Consider the following 21,017-nt stretch of genomic DNA (forward strand, 5'->3'; position numbering starts at 1 on the left):
GTTTCGGTCTTAGTTCGTGAGTGCCTCCCGAAGGGCTGTCCGTGTGACCGTCCGAGTTTTGAAGGTCCTCCCGAAGGGTTGTCCGAGTGACCGTTCGAGTTTCGAAGGTCCTCCCGAAGGGCTGTCCGCGACACCGTCCGGGGGGGGGGGGGGGGCTGTTCGACCGCCTCCCGGAGGGCTGTCTGATGAGCATATGAGGGTTTACATCCTCGCGGTTGGGAGGTTGTAAATCCTAGCTGCGGGGATCTGCACCGGCGATCGTCATCGACTCTACTTCCCGCTGCGCTACGAGTCGGTAACGAAAAAGATCAAACCATGTATACAGTCTCCATAGTGGTCCTGGGCTGGTGCGTAGGTCGGAAAATTTGTGTTTTCTGCTGCGTTACCCTACACTTTCTGTTCCCTTCTTCAAATGATCATATACACACGGACTTCCTATTCCTTCTGGAGGATCCTACTGTCACAAGGGGATTCGACATGTGTATTCTTGTCTACCAATGGATTTTGGCCGGCATCAACCAATATGTGTTGTTTGGTAGGGAAACCGGCAGGAAACCAAAAGCCTTTGATTTCTGCATATATTGCTTGGCTGTAAGTGTTCAGTATCTCTTTTGTTCTTTTTGTTTTTTTGGTCACACATACCCCGTCTATTGTTTTGTTCCTTTTTTCTCTAAGTTTTTTTTTTGTGTGTTTTTTGAAGGTGTTGTATTTAGATAAGCTTGACTTTGGTGTAAGGGTGGTCGAGCAAGGCGCCCCAAGGATTCTTGCATGGAAGGGTAATTTGATTAAACATTTCTCGGAACTTGACCGGAAGAAGAGCAACTTGTTTGGAAGGAGACCGTTCAAAAAGGAGGTGTCTTAGATGTTTTTGCATTTTTGTGCTGAACATTTTTTCTATCAGTAGTTGAAAAGGGAGGTAGGAACATGCATCCTTTTTTCTTTTCTGTAAATAGTCTTTATTTTTGACTATTTTTCCTTTTTTCTGCATCAATCATTTTTTTACGACGCAGCATCTGTTTGCAACTGAAATTGGTGCTCATCACGGCATTATACAACAAGGATCAATGTCAGTATCTTTCAAAGAGGAAATGTTGTCATCTTATGCTAACGTTCTACATGGGCAGGTTTTAGTTTTGCCTTTACTATGTTTTGTTATCTTTTCCTTAAGTTTTTTTCTCAGGTTTTTTTGTCATTTTTTCAGTGTAGTTCTTTTTGTGTTATTATATTATTGTTCTTGTCAGATTATTCAGGGCATCATTGGCAGCGCACACTGCGACAACATAAAGGAGTCTGGTTTTCAAAATGTTCAGGAAGCAATAGCATCAAATGTGTTGAAGTTTCTATCTAGACCCGGAGTATCATCTCTTTTCATCGCTGGTGGTCAGGGCACCCTTTCAAAACTAGGATCATTAGCGAAACAGAAGATGGGCATATCAAGTGAGGATGATAGAACTCACAAAAAAGGTTTCCGCGGTATGCATTTTTTAGTGTGTTCAGGCTCTTTTTTACTTGAGAAGCTCATCGGATACTTGCTCTGTTTTTTTAATTGAAAGTTATTTTGATCACTGTCAAGTTATTTTTAGTTTTTGTGGTCTTCATAGAAACGTTTTTTATTTAACTTATGTGAGTATATGTGTCTTTTGTTTTGGAAAGCAGAGTATGGTGAAAGCAGTGATGTGAATGAGAAGCTCAAGCACGTTAAGAGCAACATCAACCGAACAACTGTCAAGATCAACGAAAACATGGTTTCATCAATTGCAGCTAGCAAGCATTCCGACACAGGAACGAGCAACAACAAACTTCCGTTGCAACCTGTTGTTGAGAACAGTTTGTCGTTAGTTCATAACGACTCGCATGACGCTTTAGGTTCATTCGTGCACTTTTTCTCCATGTTCCTCTTTTATTTCCCCCTTTTTTCTGTGTTCTTTTCGTTGCTTTAGTGGCTTTTTACATCGTTTTTTTTGTGTTTTTTCTGCAGCAACCCCAGAATGTGCGATTACTAAAATTGTTGAACACAGCAATGAAAAAGGTAAATCTATTTTCTTCTTTTTCTTTGGTACTTAAGTTTAGTTTTTTCTATGAATTGTGCAGTCAAGTCTTAATTTTCTCTTCTGTTCTTTTTTCCCCATCCAAGTGCCCGAAGTGGAAGTAGTGAAGAAGGTCAGGGCTAGGGTGTTCAACACAATGCATCGTGAGCAGGAGTTTTCTTTGATTAACACATTCCCAGCAGGGGTGAAGGAGCGCAACTCTTTTCTGCAGTTTAGTGTGCAACACAGCTAGGGCACTTTCACACGCTCCATCAGTCTTACCGGCACAAAAAAAGATGTTGGAGGTCAGATTGCACCTCCTGAGGCAGGGCAGAGCAATTACCAGATGATTAACCACATGTCACCAATAGGCCGTACAAAGCTGTTCAGCGAGGTCAGTTTTTTATGCATCTTTTTTGTTTGTCACATTTCTTTCTTTTTTGTCACTATGTTTTTTCATCTAACACCCCATGCACTATAGGACTGCAACATTGGCACCAGCAACAACCCTCCTAAGCTCATGGCATTGGCAGACAAGTTTTCAAAAACCAGCCAAATCATTGGCACAAAACAAGCACCAATCCCACTGGCCGATCTTTCCCCCTCTATGGTTAGTGTTTAGTTTCTTTACTCTCTTTTTATTTTTATTTTTTTATGAGGCTATGAGGGATATAGGGACCTGAGTGCGTCTTGTTATACCTCTCGTATTTAGTCATTTTTTAGTCTTGTCTTCTTAGTACTTTTATTCAGCATTTTTCTGTGTTCTACACGCTCACCATAGTTCGGCAGCTCAACCAATCAGCAAGCAACATTTTTTGTCAGCATATTTTCATAGCTGGACAGTCCTGAAATTAATCTATATTTTTTTGCATATGTGTAGCCGTTTTGGCTCAGTTTTACATGATTTTTTGCATGTTAGCTTTCACTGAAGCTTTTTTATTTTTGTTTTTGGCAGTCAACTAAGAGGAAGGCAGACATCGTTGATATCAGTCCAACAAGTTTTTGTGTCCGGCAGATTGAATTAGCTAAGAATGCAGATCTTGTATAGTTGTATACAACAATCTAATCGGACCAATTGCGAAACGTCAACGCCAATCTACAGTAGGGGTAGAAGAGGTTGTTGATGTGCCAGACGACACTGATAATCATATCATTATCGATGAACTTGCACCGGACACCGTTCTCAATCAAGGTGGACATGATGATTTGATCATTTTGCGACCAAAAAGTCTCTTGGAACTCCCAATCGAGGAAAATGAAAAGTTCCCTGTGTCAAATTAAGAGTGCATGCATTACAACTCAATAATCGAACTTGCCTATACAAAAAGAATTCAGAGGTATGTTCATCAGTTTTTTAGCCTTTTTTATTAAATATTTTTACATATTGGTCTTGTTTTCAATTTTTTTATGTGTGTACTATATCATAATTTTGTAGTATATCATTTTGAAGTTGTCAAACATCTCACTAGTTTTTTAACACTTTGATTGATCGATCAAAACTCTCTGCCTCCAACAGCAGGCAAGCCATTGTACGCTGTACGGATTTACAAGGCTGTGGCAGTTAACCATCTTTTTTTGTTGCTGGATTCTTGGAGTGTGTGTGTGTTGCTGGTGGCTCATGCTCAACATATTGTTGTCAGATCGATTGCCCCGTATAAGGGCAGTGCTCATTGTCATTGGCGTTTTCTTTGTATCATAGTTCTTTGACTGAGAAAAAAAATCATGTGTATTTGTGTTCTTTCAGCCTGTGAAAAAGTTCCCAGTGTTCTTTTGGCTCTCTCGTTGTTGATTTTGGTATAGTGTCACCTCAAAACAAGCTCAAGTCAGTGCTTCATGCTGAAATATGTTAGTACAAGTTTAGGGATTTTATACTCTAGATAGACCAGCTAAGGTCTGATACTTTGAGTTACTGACAATATAAACATTAGTGAATAAGTAGGCAAGTAAGGTTTTTAATTTCACTATCCTGTGATATGTTTCCTAGTTCTACTTGAATAGCTCATGGTAAGCAAGATGTTTTTAATTGTCGATCAAATGTTGTTTCATCAGAAGATGGCAATCGCCAAGACCAAGAACACCGACTCGATTATTCCTGTTCGCCCATAGAAAAGTGTGGCCCTGCCTGATCAGTTTTTTTTTGTTCTATGTGGCGAACAAACAGGAAGTATGCGTTGACGTACTCAATGGTTCATTGCAATTACGTATCACTTGGACAAAGCCTTATGCCAACAGGGCACATCGACAATTTCCTGATCCCTTGCTTTTGTCGGAAGTTCTTCGAGGACCGTCATCCCTCAATCTCTGGAAGGCACCATTTCTTCCCGAACATTGGCGTATGTTCTTAGTTTGGCTCAGCATCTATCATTTTTTTCTTTTCGCTTGTTTTTTATGTCATTATTTTTGGTGTACATTACCCTCCCTCTACTTTACCATTTTGGTCATGTATTTGTCTGTTCCCCGCAGGAGTATATTCTGAACTACCCAAAAGACGATAAACTAAGATCAATTGCCACTTCGTTTTTGGGGGCAGCATCAGCAAGTAGGAGTAAACGGCTAGATTTGTCAAATACGGTGTGTTCTTCTCTGTCATTTTTTTCCTTTTTTGTTTGTGTTCTATTTTTTTTCGTTTTGATATTTTTTGTTCTAACTCTATTTTTGTGTGTGTTTATTTTTTTGTATTTTTGATCAGCTGTTCTTCCCCACATGCCTCGACAACCATTGGATAGTGTTTGTTGTCAATTTCAAGTGGAAACTTTTTGCTTTCTTGGATTCTTTTTACGACAAGGACTCATATCTTCACAAGTCTACCAGAGAGAAATTTGTAAGTTGTTCATCACCTTTTTTTTTGTTTCTGTCCATCACACTTTATACATCACATCATTTTTGTCTAAATGCTTTCCCCCCATCTATATGATTTTAATTTTTATGTTTCTTTTTTTCATCATTTTTTTATTTACATGCAGATCAATAACTTCATCAAGTTGTGGGAAATCATTTTCCAAACAGACCAGCATAATTTCAAGATTTTCAAAAGGATGTACCCTCACGTGCCAAAGCAGAATAATGGGTCAGGGCTCTCTTTTCCCACCTGCTCTGTTTTTATTATTGTTTTTATCCCCCTTTTTTAGCTTGCTTTTTCTGAAACATCACCTCCTTTTTAAGAAATGATTGTGGAGTGTTTGCAACAAAGATAATGGAGATATGGGACCCAACCTTGGATCTGCGCAAGATTTTCTCACATGAAGACATCCAACACATAAGAATTCAGTACATGAACCAACTTTTCTTTTGGAAGAAAAACACTGCAGACAAGAGCCTTGTCACTGGTTTCAACTTACAGGTTCTTCTTCTCATTTATTCATTTTAACTCTTCGTTTTTTTCTCATTTTTTAAATTGTATTTTTTCGCATCTTTTTTATTCTTTTTTTGCATTTTTTCTAACTGTCTTATGATGTGCCTTTTTTTTTCCTTTGATAGGGTAACTTCGTCAGCGATCCTCCATGATAGCGGTGTCGTTCTCTGTTTCTAGGCTTGTTTGGATGGGCATCAAGAGAAGAAGAGAGCTCATTTAAAAAAATTCTGTAGCATCATCTAGATCATTTTGTGTAGTGTAGTGGTCAATGGAACTGTTGAGGAAGTTGTCGTTGGTAGTACGAGCATCTCATATTGTTGTAAATGGTGGCCACTTCTTTTTTCATGTAAAGAAAAATCTTCTCTTCTATGTCATACGTATTCATTCTGAGACAGACTATCATTTACTTTATCATTTTGTTTGTTCTCCCGTAATTTTCACTATTTCCAGTTTTATTAATTGTTCAGATTGGCGTCAGATCTTCTTCTCTATTCTTTCTTTTAGTTTCCCTCGGTCTTATTTAGTATGTCTTCAGTTTTTCTTTTTGTAGTTTCTTATTTTAATCTTGCAGTCGGTACCTAAAGGAATAAATTGTGCTCAGTAAGTCCCTCCCATTCGCTTAGTCACTCTCTGCTTCTTTTGCTTCGGCACTTCATTTTTTCCGTGTCATGTGCAGCAACAAGTGAGTCTTCATCTATTTCTGATTCTCAATGATGGTGGAGGTACATCTTTATCTAATTTTTTAGTGTTCTTCATTGCAGGTTAGTTCATGGTTAGGTTTCTTGTGGCATTTTCAGTTTAGTGTCTGAACCCGTAGGTGTCTAATTTCATTCTGCAGTGTGTATCACTTTTTCCATCGATGTGATTTTTTTTTAAAACCTCACTCTATGCGCCGCTCTTTTTTTGATAGATGCCATGCTCAGTCGCACTACTGCTATGAAGACTCTAACAAAGATGTCTAGAATCAGTCCCTGTTCGCATCTATTTCAAATAACATGGAAACATCACACTCATTTTTTTGTTCATATTCTTTGCTTCTTATAAGGTATTTCACACATTTTTTGTAAACATTCTTTTCTCTCAATCTTTTTTTCTTACATGAAGTTTGTACAATCAGAAAATGTAAATAGTCCTGGCTACTCCTTTGTTCTCTATCCATGCAGGTTACAAGCAGATGGAGTTAGAGTTGCAGGGTAGGAGCCACGTCATTGTTGCAGTTGGGAGACCTCATCCGTAGGTATGTTGGTAGCGTAGATCTCTTTGTTCTTTTCCCTCCTAGCATTCTGCCGTCCTTGCCCTGTTATATGCATGAAAAGAGTTATTTTGTTAGTCGATAACAATACCATTTTTTCACATTTTTTATATGAGTGTGTCAATGGAGTGCTATATTTATTTTCTAGTAGTTTTTTATAGGGAATCACCTCCATCAGCCGTGCTTGGCTGGTTTGTCTTCCTAGATCTCTTCTTTTTGGGGATATCGTATACTTTATCCAGATTAGTGCATTTCCTTTTTGTGTGACCCGGATCATTACAGTGGCTGCACTTGTAGAATGTCTTGGTTTTTATGCGTTCTTGTATGGTCATCATTCGTGGGCGCCCTTTTGTGTGTGCCTTATCAGGATTCAATAGCCCAACAGTTGAATTGCTGCCCCCACTCTGCACCATAGTTGTCAGTGTGCCTATTGTCTTGTTGGATCTGTTGCTCTCCTCTGTTTGTTCTCCTTGCCCATCCATCTCTTCTTCTCCTTCTCTATCCATATCAATTAAGTGTTGTTGAATCCTGAACATTTCTGATACCAGGTATTCAAACTTCCTTTGACTCTTTGATGCGTTTGAACCAAGCCCCATTAGCTTCATCCCTAGGACATTGTATCTCAGTTCGTCATTATCTAATATGAGTGGAATCTCCTTGGGTTTATTCATTTTCTTGCCTTGTTTCCTCCATCTGTCTATTATGTATTTGTCTGGTATCTTATCCACCTCAAGGTGCACCATCACTTTCAGAATATGAGAACACAAAATGCCATCCTTTTCAAACTTGCAACAAATGCAGGAGTAATCTTCTTTCTCAGTATCCACTTGCACCACATAAAGCCTTGTCTCGTGTTCTTGTTTGTAGTAGTTCTTTGCCTGGTACACCATGTATAGTTTCATTTTTTCCTCTTCTCTAATTTGCAGTCTTGTTACATCATTCAGAATGAGCTGAAATTTTCTGAAGATGCTTATGTTGTACAGGCTGTGTGCTTGTCTCTCGATGTAGTACTTAGTGTTGAATGATTTCCAGGAAACTTTTTTGTGCTTTGCATTATGGTCAAGCTCATCCTCATTTGCATGGATGTTGTCTAGTATTCTCTGGTATTCTCGTAGGAAGCTTGTCATGCTGAACTGTGCACCAACCCCCTTCTTGAACAAAGCATTTGTGCCCTCACTCCTAGCTGTTGTTTGGATGAATGGGAAAAACTTTGTCTTGAAGTACACTGGCACAAATTTTTTCCTTGCTTCCCACATGTCTTGGAAAATTTTCACCTCACCCACATTGTAAGTTTCAATCATTGTTTGCCATAGTGTTTCAAACTCTCTCTCTCTCTGTCAATGAGTTATTCACTATGTCGTGAAAGTCCTCATATAACCCTTGATTCAGTTGAAACACTCTGCACCCTTTCTCTTCGGCTTTTTTCATCACATGGAACAAGCATGTTCTGTGTGTTGCTTGTGGAAACACAGCTTTTATTGCCTTTTCCATTCCTCTGTCTTGGTCAGTTATTATTGTTTTGGGTGCCTTGCCTCCCATTGCTGCTAAGAACTGCCGGAACAACCACTTGAATGTGTTAGCAGTCTCATCGATAATAAGGGCACAAGCAAACAAGTACGTCTTCCCGTGTGGAGAAACACCAACGAACGGTGCAAACGGCAAGTTGTACTTGTTTGTTAGGAATGTTGTGTCAAAGCTGATGCAGTCCCCATACTCTTGGTACATTATTCTAGATCTAGCATCTGTCCAAAACACGCTCCTGACCTTGTTTTTTGCATATACTTCCATTGAGTAGCAAAATCCAGGGCTCTCAGCTTGTTTGTTCTCGAAGTATTGCTGCACTTCCATGACGTCACTGTTTTCCAATTCTCTGTTTATTGTTGTACCATAGTTACTCACTTTCCTTTTGTTGTATGGTAACTTGTCCATTCCTCCTCTTATGTACGCCAATACTGCCACTATCTTCCTCGTAGGTATGTTGCACCTTTTCATTGTTCTGATCAATGCTTTCTCTTCATCAGACATGTAAACATGAGATCTAAAAAACCTACTGCGAGGGTTGAGCTCATGGTTATGATCAAGATTGAGGTTAGTTATGCGCCATTTTCCATCTTTCAAAGTAGCATTTGTGCTTTGCAGTCTGTCTTCGCTATGACAGTGCTTTTTCCTTGTACAGACAAGTTTTCCATTTCGGCCTCTATATTATGCCCATACTTGTTGCATTTCAGTGTTACCATTGTAACTTCTCTGTCCCTTTTTTGCTGGTTGTGCGGGCAGTCGACACAACAGATATGGAGAAACCAGCTACAAAGGCATAGAAGTTTAAGAACTTTTGAGCTTCTTCCCTCGTAGCAAAATGCATCCCTGTTTCAGGTTTCAGCTCGCTATCAATTGTTCTGTCGTTCCCTCCTTCTGCGGCCCGTCTTTCATTTTCCAAAATATCTTCTGTTGTTTCTTCATTGATTTTCATTATGTTCATTCTTGTTGTCTTGCACTTGCAGATGGCATGCATCAGTTGATGTTCCCGCCTCTCGAGACTGTCTAGAGGAACCAGCGTACACACATGTCGGCGAATCGAGATTCCAGGTATGATTTTGCTCCCTCTCAGAAGAGCCGTCTCTTCCTTCATTGTTTGTATCAACCTGCATGTGTTGTAGTGACGAGTTAATCATTAAATGTGTGTCAAATTATCTCCTTTTTTCTTTTTTCCATTAGTATGATAGTTTCTATTCTTTTTTGCTTACTGATACCCTTTTGTGTTTTTTTCTCTAAGTTTCTTCACTAGAAAACATTTTTGCTCACCTGATCCAAGCGAATATCATCAAAGAGGGTTTATCTCCATGGATCTCCTTGACAGTCATTAAACGATATATCATCCCCTCCCTTGGATAATTCAAAAGCTGTTGTTTGTGCACCTAGATCCTCCATTTGCACGGGAGAATTGTCCTGGTCGTCAACAAAGTCACCCATCATGCCTAAATCCTGAAAAAAAGGAACATTGAAACCTATCACATGTCCTTTTTGATATTTTTCATCATCTGTTTTAAGTTTGTCACTTTTTTCCTGTTTCCGCATTTTGCTTTTTAGTTTTCTTTTCCCAGCCCTTTTACCTGAAGGCTTGGTGTGCTGTTGGACGTGTAGTCGCCACCCAAGACCTGAGCCGCCTTTGTTTGTTGTGAATGTAGAAGAGGTTCACCCGCATCACTTGTTTGACCAATGTCAGCAGCACCCAAGCACGACTCCGGTCAGTTTGACGAAAGTTGATCTTTATTTTTATTTTTTTCAATTTTTTCTTTTCAATTTTGAATCTGCCCGCACCTGGGTATTCATTGTCTGAGAGCCTCCATTTAGGTCAATATAACCCTTCAACAGCACCACATAAGAGAAGTTTGGCTGTTTCATGCACATAATTACTTTTTGTTAGTTTGCACACAAGTTGTAAGGCATAAAAAATACGAAGCATTTTTTCCTTCCTCCATCGACCTGCATGAACAGAGCTTCTTGGCTTCCAATGCACATATCATGCATATCCTCATTCACGCAGCTGTTCACCTGTAAAATCCAGTCTCTTTTTCAGATACAATATAGAAACTCAAGAACAAATATGTGACGAAGAAGTAGTTAATTCTATCATTACTCTCTTTTTAGTCATATGTCACATTGAGTCAATTTGTATTCACGCAGCTGTTCACCTGTAAAATCCAGTCTCTTTTTCAGATACAATATAGAAACTCAAGAACAAATATGTGACGAAGAAGTAGTTAATTCTATCATTACTCTCTTTTTAGTCATATGTCACATTGAGTCAATTTGTATTCACGCAGCTGTTCACCTGTAAAATCCAGTCACTTTTTAGTCATAATTATTTTAGTCTTGTTCTATGATCTTCTGTCTTATTCAGTGTTATTTCAGTCATAATTTGTATTCTTTTCAGTCTTCTTGGTATTCTTTCTATCAGTCCTCTATTTTCCATCAGTTTTCTGCTTTGGATTCAGTAATCAAGTTCTTTAAGTCATATTCAGTGTGTGTTCCTCAGTTTTTTTTTCTTTCTATCATTCATCTGTTTCAGTTCTTAGTTATCAATCATTAGTTATCTTTATTCCTTAGTCCTCTTGGTATTCTTCTCAGTCTTCTTGGTATTCTTTCTATCAGTCCTCTATTTTCCATCAGTTTTCTGCTTTGGATTCAGTAATCAAGTTCTTTAAGTCATATTCAGTGTGTGTTCCTTAGTTTGTCAGTCATTTCTTTTAGTTTGTCATGTCCTTAGTTTTTTCAGTTTTAGATTTCTGTATTTTAGGTTCAGTGTCATTTTAAGTCTTATCCAGGTTTCAGTATTTGTCCTCAGTTTTCTTCCATATATGTCATCAGGTTTCAGTATATATGTCCTCGGTTTTATCCCGAGTGTCCAATTTTTGCCTCTTTGTTCAGTTTGTTCATGATTTCACAGTTTGTGTTAGTTTCTTCAGTCTATGTTAAGTGTTTGTATATTCAGTGATTGATCGATTATCAGTTATTTATGCAGGAAGGTGATCATGTTTTTATTGAGTTCTTCTCTGCCAAGTGGAACAACAGGGACACAAGCCTTATCTAACTCTAGTACATTTTCTTTATGTATAAATGATTCACAAGTAAGGTGATCACATAAATGCAGCATGTATATATAAATGAAAATTTCAGGGAAGGGAGGGCAGTGTGTTGTTACCTGAGATGATTCCCCTTGGGGTGGCACCATGTGGTTGTGCTCTGGATCGTAAGCAGCATCACCCTCACATGCTTCCTCCGGCTCAGCCTGCATGCTTGTTTCATTTGATTCAGGTGTGTGTTCTCCACTTGCAGCAACTGAACCCTGCATTGCATGTTTTTTCAGTTTTCATCAGTCTCTAACTTAGGAAGTAGTTTCACATGTGCCTCTTTTCTAAAGGATTGGTCATTTCGAATGTCACATTCTCTCAATTTTTTCTCCTTTTTTCTTTTTGTGGCATCTACTTACAAACACAAGGTTAATCTGCCACTATCACTTTTTTCACTCATGTTCTTCTTTGCTAGCTAATTTTTCATCCCCCTCCCCATGAACATGAACTGGAAATTCACATTCAGTCACCCCCCTACATTTTTCTCTAGGTAAAATATGAACACAGAGCACCTGTCTTCTCTGAATTTTCAGTTTTTATTCACAGATTGAAAGATTCTTCAGTAAGGAAAAGTATGCAACTAGTGGGGTGGGTTGGGGCGAGAGGGGTGTACCTTAGTTTGGGCGAGGGCAGTCCGCGGCGGCTCCAAGTAGCCCCAATCTGGATCGCAAGGAGGATCCATGTCTTCTTCCCCGTCAGCCGCCATCGCGCCCCTGCACAGACTTTACTTGAAGAAGAAGAAGAAGGAGGTGATCGGGATGGAAGGAGGAGGACAGAAAGGCCAGGACTGGGGGGTGGGGGCGGGTGGAGGTCGGGGCCCAACCCAGCCCGCTAAACGGGTGAGAGAGAGGGGTGGTGGGGTGGGCAGCGTGGGTTCCTTTTGTTAGTCAGCCTTCGCGTTTTCGCATTAACGGGTCTGCTAGGCGGCCCGTTTCAGGGGCAGGTTCCTTTTACATAAACTAGAAGGAGCCCAAGAGGCTTGGGCAGATTTTCGACCTGAAGCAGGAGAGAAAACATACGTTTTCCTGTTCTAATGAGTTTCTAGACAGAGTATATACTTAGACACGTGTCAATCATTGGCTGGAATAAAAAACGACCTGACACCAATTTAAAATCAGTCGACTGTTCATTAGTCACTCCCATGGCGTGCGAACGTCGGCAACCTCCTCCTCCTGTCTTTGTTGGGCTGGGCTTCTACCACCTTCTGGACGGGCTCCAAACCGACCACGGCTGGGCTTCCCTTCACGGCCAGCAAATTCTTACCCTAAAAAAAGAACAAGCCCAAGCCCACCGCTAAATTAAGGATGGCGCTACGCATTATCCGACTGCGTCCCCACTTCTGATCAACTCCCACCATACGCCCCGCTGTGTCCCCTGGTCCGCAAACACTGATGATGTTTCTGAAACATGGGCGACGTTCCAACCGCCGACTTGCATCAACGGCTTATATGCAACATCGAAAATGTTCCCGTAGTTGTAGCAATGTTACAATCCAGTCCGAGCTCTGCATCACCGGCGTTGTCCGCACTGGTCACAAGTTCATGCCGCGGCAGCATGGCCAGGACGGTCAGAAGCCGACAAACCATGGGTGATCGACGACGTCGGGTGAGGGAAGGGGAAGATGGAATGAGGGAGGGTCGCGGCGTGAGAAGCGGAGGATTTGTGTGGAGGGAGTGGATAAGAATGAAGGGATTTTGAGGGTGCCACTCTCAGGAAGCCACGCCACTAGTACGGTTTGTGAGTGATGTTGGCCAGCACGGGGATTACCGGTGGTAATATTTTTCTATAGTGTGAGTGGGAGACATAAATTTTCAAATATGTTAATCAAGTATAAACATTTTGATTTTTTTATGGTGTGCTGATCTGACCTTTAAGGGATACACTAGTAGAAAACAGCCCATTAGTCCCGGTTCCAGAGGCCCATTAGTCTCGGTTCAGCAACAGAGGCAAAAAGAACGGGACTAAAGCCCAAATATTTTAGTCCCGGTTGGTCTACGAACCGGGACAAAAGGGGCTCCACGTGGCTGCTGCGCAGCACTCACGTAGGAGGACCTTTAGTCTCGGTTGGTAACACCAACCGGGACCAAAAGGGTTCTTTTTTAAGGGGGTTTAGGGGTTTTGGAGGGTTTAGGGGTTTCATATTGTGTTAGCTAGCTACTACATATAAAGAGAAGTGACATCTCTTTCTCCGTGCTTGGTCGACCCTAGCTACTATGTAGCTAGTTAGCTAGTGATCTTGGTTGGTTAGTTAGCTAGTGATACGTCTCCATCGTATCTATAATTGTTGATTGTTTCATGCCAATATTATTCAACTTTTACATACTTTTGGCAACTTCTTATATGATTTATTTGGACTAACTTACTTATCCAGTGCCCAATGTCGGTTCCTATTTGTTGCATGTTTTTATTTCGCAGAAAATCCATATCAAACGAAGTCCAAACGCGATAAAACTTTACGGAGAATTATTTTGAAATATATGTGAATTTTAGGAGGTGGAATGAACGCAAACGGGGGCCCACAGTGCCCACAACCCACCAGGGCCTAGGCCCTGGTGTCGTGTGCCCTCCTCGAACGTCGGTTGGAGCCCTTCTTCTGGCGCAAGAAAGATAATTTATGGAAAAAAATCGTGTAAAAATTTCAGCGCAATCGGAGTTACGGATCTCCTGGAATTTAAGAAACCATGAAGCACTACAAAAAAATACACTTCCGTGATGATACGTGTTTGTCACAGTAGGTCACGTTTTGGGCTGGGCTTCTACCACCTTCTGGACGGGCTCCAAACCGACCACGGCTGGGCTTCCCTTCAGGGCCAGCAAATTCTTACCCTAAAATAAATAACAAGCCCAAGCCCGCCGCTAAATTAAGGATGGCGCTACTTTATCCGACTGCGTCCCCACTGCTGATCAACTCCCATCATACGTCCTGCTGCGTCCCCTGGTCTGCAAACACTGATGATGTTTCTGAAACATGGGCGACATTCTAAACCTCCGACTTGCATCAATGGCTTGTCTGCAACATCAAAAATGTTCTCGTAGTTGTAGCAATGTTGCAATCCCGACTGAGCTCTGCATCACACCGACGTTGTCCACACTGGCCACAAGTTCATGCCGCGACAGCATGGCCAGGACGGTCAGAAGCCGACGAACCATGGGTGATCGACGACGCCGGGAGAGAGAGGGGGGAGATGAAATGGGGGAGGGCGGCGGCGTGAGAAGCATAGAATTTGTGTGGAGGGAGTGGATAAGAACGAGGGGATTTTAAGGGCGCCACTCTCCCTACTTTGGGCCGGGCCAAATTTGTGGCGTTGGCTCAGGAAGCCACGCCACTAGTGTCGTTTGCGAGTGACGTTGGCTAGCATGGCAAATGCCGGTCGTAACATTTTTCTATATTGTGAGAAAGAGACATAATTTTTAAAATGTGTTAATGAAGTCTAAACATTTCAATTTTTTTATGGTGTGCTGATCTGACCTTTAAAGGATATAGTTAAACTATTAGAGTCTTGCACACAAGTTCCCTGATATCTACTACGCAACCTTCTTCTTGTAGACGTTGTTGGGCCTCCAAGTGCAGAGGTTTGTAGGACAGTACCAAATTTCCCTCAAGTGGATGACCTAAGGTTTATCAATCCGTGGGAGGCGTAGGATGAAGATGGTCTCTCTCAAACAACCCTGCAACCAAATAACAAAGAGTCTCTTGTGTCCCCAACACACCCAATACAATGGTAAATTGTATAGGTGCACTTGTCAAGATCATGTTCAATTCCTTCCATTTACAGTCGGAGTGCTGCCCAAATTATTTCATTCTTATTCCTTCCCTATCTTGTTTTAACCGGAGTGGTTTAAATATCTATCGTGTCACTTAACCTCAAGGTTCTCATGGTGTTCCTTGCTTCCGTTTACTACGGAGTGCTCTCAATTCGCTTATCTCCGTTGGGTCATTTTTTTTGATTTGTTCAACCCCGCAAGGTTCTTTGGTTTCACTCATTTGTCTAAGAAGCAATTAGTTTTACCTCTTCTCTTCCCTTTCCGTTTATCTCCGGTGCCATCCTAGATCTCGGGACGAGATCCTCTTGTAGTGGTGGAGTGTTGTAACGCCCCAAGACCGACGCTCCAGATGCCTTCCTTGTTTTGCGGGTCAGTTGCGTTTTTTATTTGTTTGTTGCATCTCATCATGGCATCATCCGCATTGCATCGGCACTCGTTGCCGTCATTGTTTTTAAAAACTTGCATCCGCTCATAGTTGCCGCGTCCCCCCTTGCTTTCGTTGACCGTTTCGAGACCAACCACACTTGCAACGTTGCTCCTCGTTTTCTCTCTTGTCTTCTCCGGAGCCTTTTGTCAGACGCTTTGTCTTTGTCGACCCCTCTCAGACCACCCCTCGCGCGCGTCCGAAAATTGTCCCGAACCCGACCCGGGTTGTTGTTACCGATGGGTCCGGATCATCCCCTAACGTCTATAAAACATCACCGTTTTCTTTGTTGGACTCTCCTAGCTTATTTTTCTTGACCGTCCGATTTAAATCGGAGGGACCAAATATCCCCTAACCTAAATTCATCTGCTATATATATTAGTCCAACCCTAGACCAATCCCTAAAATCTAGCCCCCTTGTCCCATCGATCCCATCGCGCCGCCGCCACTCCTCCAGTCCCCTCTTCCTCGGGATCCCCTCCCGATCCAGCCCACCAACCAGCGCAAGCCACTTCTCCCCTCGATCCCGAATGGATCGTGTAGCTGCTCGAGGCCCCGAGCAGGAGCGCTCGGCCTCGTCCCCTCGCGCCACCGCCGCCGGCAACCAGCGGCACCAGGCCGTGCCCTGCTCCCTTCCTCCCCGTGCCGCTCTCTCGAAATCTCTCATCTCTCTCGCCTCACCCTCTCTGTCTCTTGACAGGGAACGAGTGGGATATGCCATGGCCGCCCGCGGAAGCTCCGTCATCGCCGGGATCAAGTTCCTCCGGCCCCGGCCTCGGATCCGACGTCTCCAGCCTCCCTGCTGCCTTCCTCGCCCGGATACGCCCAAGTCCGGCCTCCCTCGCCTTTTCCCGTGTCACCGGAGCCCCGCATCCAAGCTCCGCAAGTCCCGCGCCTTCAGCAGCGAGCACCTGCGCCTTGGGCTGCCTTCGCCCCCTGCCGCCGCAAGATCCGGCAAGTCCAGTGCTTCCCCGACCTCGTCGCGTCTCCAACCGCATGCCCCGTCGTGCCGTCTGTCTTCTTCATCGACGAACAGCGCCGCCATCCTCTGCGTCAGGAGGACGCTCGAACCTCCCCTACAGCCGCAGCCACCCGAGCTCGTCTTCTCGTGCCTGTAGCCGTCCGAGCCTCCCCTGGCTCCTCTACCCCGGCCTCGTTCCTGGCTCCAGGTCGCCGCGCCTCCCCACCGGAGACCGCCAAGTCCCTCTGCTGCGTCGCCCGTCTGCGACCTCCTCTGCTTCACCTGTCGCGCCAAGTCCCACCGCCGCCGCCATGGATGGCTGTGCCCCGCGCCCGAGCTCCGTTGGCCGCCGCCGTTGCCCGGAACCGAGGCCGGACGACTCGATCCGCCCGTTCCGTCCGGTTCCCGCCGACCCCGTCGCCAGGGCCCCCTGCCACTCCATTGCCATGATCCTCTTGCTGCTTCTGTTTCTTCAGAAACGAGAGCAGCAGTGGCTCGCCCGGTTCAATCCCGAGCGTTGACCGCGCCTTCAGTGACCTCCAAGGCCCAGCGCCCCTCCTGCAGCCTCCCCTCCAATCGGGCCAAGGCCCATGGTGAGCCTCCAGCGCCTTTCCTCCGTTTTTCCTCCTGTTGGGCCAGCCTGCCAGTTTCGGCCCAACTCCTGTTTTTTTCCAGCAAACGAATCTAGCTAATTTCCAGAGAGTGCCAGTTTTGCAGAAAAACCCTCAAACATCTTGCATGTAATAACTAATTAACCGTGCATCGGATTAAAATAATTTATATATGAAAAATGTCTAGAATTTCATCTATTTTCATAATATGCCACTTTCATCCATGTTTAAAATGTTTAAATTGCTGTTTGATTAAATTTTCTCAAATGCCATGTTAAAATGATTTAATTCATAACTAAATAGCCGTAGCTCCAGATTTAATAAACTTTATATGTAAATGGGGTAGAAAAATGCATAGATTAACATGGTGCACCTTGTTTTACTATTTAACAACAAGAAAATATGGTTTTAGGCAGAACAGTACCAAATCAAAAATATGGACATGAGGATTTTCCGGACTTGTTGCTTGTTGTTCCGGCCTCATTTAAACTTGCCTAAATAGTTAGTTTACTTATGCTTCACCCCTTGCCATGTTTAATAACATTTAATATTGTTGGGTACATAACCGAGAGAGAACTAAATAATCGTATGTGGCGTTTCGTCAATATGCAACTCGTTGCATATTGAGCTCCACTTAATTTGTAGTATTGTTTGTTGCATTTTCCCATGCCATGCCTCATTTAAACCGGACATGCATCATACTTGACTGTGCATCATGCCATGTGTATGTGATTGTGCGTTTACTATGTTGTTTGTTTCTTTCCGGGTTGCTTCTCTCGTTAGCTTCGGTTTCTTTCCGGAGTTGTGAGGATTCGTTCGACTCCGCCTGTTTGTCTTCTTCATGGACTCGTTCTTCTTCCTAGCGGGATCTCAGGCAAGATGACCATACCCTCGAAATCACTTCTATCTTTGCTTGCTAGTTGTGCGCTCTATTGCTATGTCGCGCTACCTACCACTTGCTTATCAAGCCTCCCAAATTGCCATGAACCTCTAACCTTTGTCACCCTTCCTAGCAAACCGTTGCTTGGCTATGTTACCGCTTTGCTCAGCCCCCTCTTATAGCGTTGCTAGTTGCAGGTGAAGATTAAGTTTGTTCCTTGTTGGAACATGGATTTTATGAACTCTGTTGGGATATCACAATATCTCTTATTTAATCAATGCATCTATATACTTGGTAAAGGGTGGAAGGCTCGGCCTTATGCCTGGTGTTTTGTTCCACTCTTTCCGCCCTAGTTTCCGTCATACCGGTGTTATGTTCCTTGATTTTGCATTCCTAACGCGGTTGGGTGATTTATGGGACCCCCTTGACAGTTCGCTTTGAATAAAACTCTTCCAGCAAGGCCCAACCTTGGTTTTACATTTGCCTCACCTAGACTTTTTCCCTTGGGAGTCGCGCATCCCGAGGGTCATCTTTATTTTAACCCCCCCGGGCCAGTGCTTCTCTAAGTGCTGGTCTAAACCGAGTAGACTGCGGGGCCCCCTCGTGGAAACTCGAGGTCTGGTTTTACTCGTAGGATGTCTCATCCGGTGTTGCCCTGAGAACGAGATATGTGCAGCTCCTATCGGGATTGTCGGCACATCGGGCGGCTTTGCTGGTTTTGTTTTACCATCGTCGAAATGTCTTGTAACCGGGATTCCGAGACTGATCGGGTCTTCCCGGGAGAAGGAATATCCTTCGTTGACCATGAGAGCTTATAATGGGCTAAGTTGGGACACCTCTGCAGGGTATTATCTTTCGAAAGCCGTGCCCGCGGTTATGTGGCAGATGGGAATTTGTTAATATCCGGTTGTAGAGAACCTGACACTCGACTTAATTAAAACGCATCAACCGCGTGTGTAGCCGTGATGGTCTCTTCTCGGCGGAGTCTGGGAAGTGAACACGGTTTCTGGGTTATGTTTGACGTAAGTAGGAGTTCAGGATCACTTCTTGATCATTACTAGTTGACGATCGTTCCGTTGCTCCTCTTCTCGCTCTTATTTGCGTATGTTAGCCACCATATATGCTTAGTGCTTGCTGCAGCTCCACCTCATTACCTCATCCTTTCCTATAAGCTTAAATAGTCTTGATCTCGCGGGTGTGATATTGCTGAGTCCTCGTGACTCACAGATACTTCCAAACAGTTGCAGGTGCCGATGATACCAGTGCAGGTGACGCAACTGAGCTCAAGTGGGAGCTCGATGAAGATCTTGTTCGTTGTGTTGTTTCTTTTCTTGTTGATCAGTAGTGGTGCCCAGTTGGGACGATCGGGGATCTAGCATTTGGGGTTGTCTTCTTTTATTTTGGTTCCGTAGTCGGACCTATGTGTGTACTCTGATTGATGTATGATTTATTTATGTATTGTGTGAAGTGGCGATTGTAAGCCAACTCTTTATCCCATTCTTGTTCATTACATGGGATTGTGTGAAGATGACCCTTCTTGCGACAAAACCACAATGCGGTTATGCCTCTAAATCGTGCCTCGACACGTGGGAGATATAGCCGCATCATGGGTGTTACAAGTTGGTAATCAGAGCCATCCCCGACTTAGGAGCCCCCTGCTTGATCGAATCGCTGGCGTTGTTGAGTCTAGAAAAAAATGTTTTGAGTCTTAGGATTATATATATCGGAGAGTAGGATTCTTTTTACTCCTCAGTCCCTTCGTCGCTCTGGTGAGGCCTCCTGACGTAGAAGTTTTGACTCTTCTCTCCTCAAATTTCTCTAATTTTTTTTAGGATCACGCGGGTATCTTAGAATCGTTCCAATGGTTTTGTGATGAGAACATTGTTCTTGGTGCCTCCTGACATTTAGGGGTTGTGGCAGTGTCCTGGGGAGTTGAGCTCCGAGGTGTTGTCGTCATAATTTTATCGTTGCAGTTCTGGAATACCTGAGTTGCGCCGACATCGAAATCTCTTTTATGCAGTTGTTGGTGAGATCACCTTGACGCCACCCAGTACTGGGGCGGGAGTTCGGGAGTATTGCCATAACTCGTATAACGGATGCTTTTCGAAGGTTGAGGTACACGATTTCCGAAGGTGTTCTTGGTTATGTGTTGACGGATGGATACAACTAGATCTAGGGATTGTTAGTTTGGGTGATATATTTTGTGTCCCCTGTATCCCCAACACCAGATTGCATAACCAGAAAGTTTCGGGAGTTTATAAGTGGGAATTCAAGTAGCTCCTAGGATATCTTTCCGACAGATGCATGATATGAGATTGGGGTTCGACGTCTAGTGGTCCGCCTTTCCACGGTTGGTTTTACAGTGGTCTCGTAGTGTCTTAAAGAGTCCTTGGATATGCCGACTCGGGGACGCTTCGTATGTCATGTGCACTGCCTTGTACATGATGGTGTTGTACGATCGAGCCCGTGTGGGCCCCACCACGAAAACTTCGGACGAAATCTCTATCACATGTTTGTTCCGGCTTATTCTGCAAGCCAAATCCTTTGTTTTTTGTTTTGTTTTGTGGTATTCGAGTTGCTTCAATGACAAGTGTTGATTCCATACTTTTCCTAAACGGTGTTCTCATATTGCTATGTGAATACTAATCCTTCTTGATCATCGAGGTCGTCATGTTAATTCTTTTCCAACCGGCGTGTTTCTCTTCAAGTGCACCCAGTCATTCCAACATTCGCAAGATCAATTCTAAGCTTTTCTCAACGGTGTTCGTTTCATCCGACCCAAGTTGCCTTTGTTTTCCCGCCCTCCCACCCTTTTCTTCAAGGAATCTTATATTTTAACCAAGTATCCATTTTATTCATGTGAAGTCCCCTCATTCGTTTCAATCAATGTTCTTACCCGGTGGTTCTCATGAAGATGTTCTTCAAGTTTATCATTCTTCATTCTTTTTCTTCTCCGGTGGACTCAAGTCAAGCTTTCAGTGTTGATCATATTATTTTCCTCGTTTAAAATGCTTTCTCATGTCGGTGCATCCCTTTATCATCCACCTCTTGCTATTCATGTTATCTGGAGTGCTGAAGATATCTCAGAAGATTCACATTTCCATTCCCAATCCG

General features: G+C 43.2%; 2 protein-coding genes across 6 annotated transcripts; one reads left to right on the forward strand and one right to left on the reverse strand.

The window, feature by feature from the left end:
* Positions 1–378: 378 nt before the first annotated feature.
* LOC109784820 (uncharacterized) lies at positions 379–5,769 on the forward strand. Of its 4 annotated transcripts, none has more exons than XM_045229112.2 (14): positions 379–591; positions 701–853; positions 1,242–1,473; positions 1,657–1,866; positions 1,979–2,029; positions 2,135–2,421; positions 2,509–2,637; positions 2,983–3,364; positions 4,077–4,360; positions 4,491–4,598; positions 4,717–4,848; positions 4,991–5,094; positions 5,190–5,367; positions 5,505–5,769. In XM_045229112.2, the coding sequence occupies exons 1-6, from the start codon at positions 478–480 to the stop codon at positions 2,278–2,280; spliced, it is 906 nt and encodes a 301-aa protein (XP_045085047.2). In that variant the 5' UTR covers positions 379–477; the 3' UTR covers positions 2,281–2,421; positions 2,509–2,637; positions 2,983–3,364; positions 4,077–4,360; positions 4,491–4,598; positions 4,717–4,848; positions 4,991–5,094; positions 5,190–5,367; positions 5,505–5,769. The 4 variants fall into 4 exon arrangements, with proteins under 4 accessions (XP_045085047.2, XP_073354192.1, XP_073354194.1 ...); XM_073498091.1 differs by having other exon boundaries at positions 4,189–4,360; XM_073498093.1 differs by lacking the exon at positions 379–591 and adding an exon at positions 1,060–1,124 and having other exon boundaries at positions 4,189–4,360.
* Positions 5,770–5,930: 161 nt separating this feature from the next.
* On the reverse strand, positions 5,931–11,974 carry LOC120965257 (protein FAR1-RELATED SEQUENCE 4-like). 2 transcript variants are annotated; one of them, XM_073498090.1, is made up of 3 exons: positions 11,876–11,974; positions 11,334–11,477; positions 5,931–10,183 (listed from the first exon to the last, which is right to left on the reverse strand). In XM_073498090.1, the coding sequence occupies exon 3, from the start codon at positions 7,930–7,932 to the stop codon at positions 6,787–6,789; it is 1,146 nt and encodes a 381-aa protein (XP_073354191.1). In that variant the 5' UTR covers positions 7,933–10,183; positions 11,334–11,477; positions 11,876–11,974; the 3' UTR covers positions 5,931–6,786. The 2 variants fall into 2 exon arrangements, with proteins under 2 accessions (XP_073354191.1, XP_040246695.2); XM_040390761.3 differs by having other exon boundaries at positions 9,332–10,183.
* Between the last annotated feature and the right edge of the window lie 9,043 nt (positions 11,975–21,017).

Source organism: Aegilops tauschii, chromosome 5 (genome assembly GCF_002575655.3).
Source record: "Aegilops tauschii subsp. strangulata cultivar AL8/78 chromosome 5, Aet v6.0, whole genome shotgun sequence".
Taxonomy (NCBI): Eukaryota; Viridiplantae; Streptophyta; class Magnoliopsida; order Poales; family Poaceae; genus Aegilops; species Aegilops tauschii.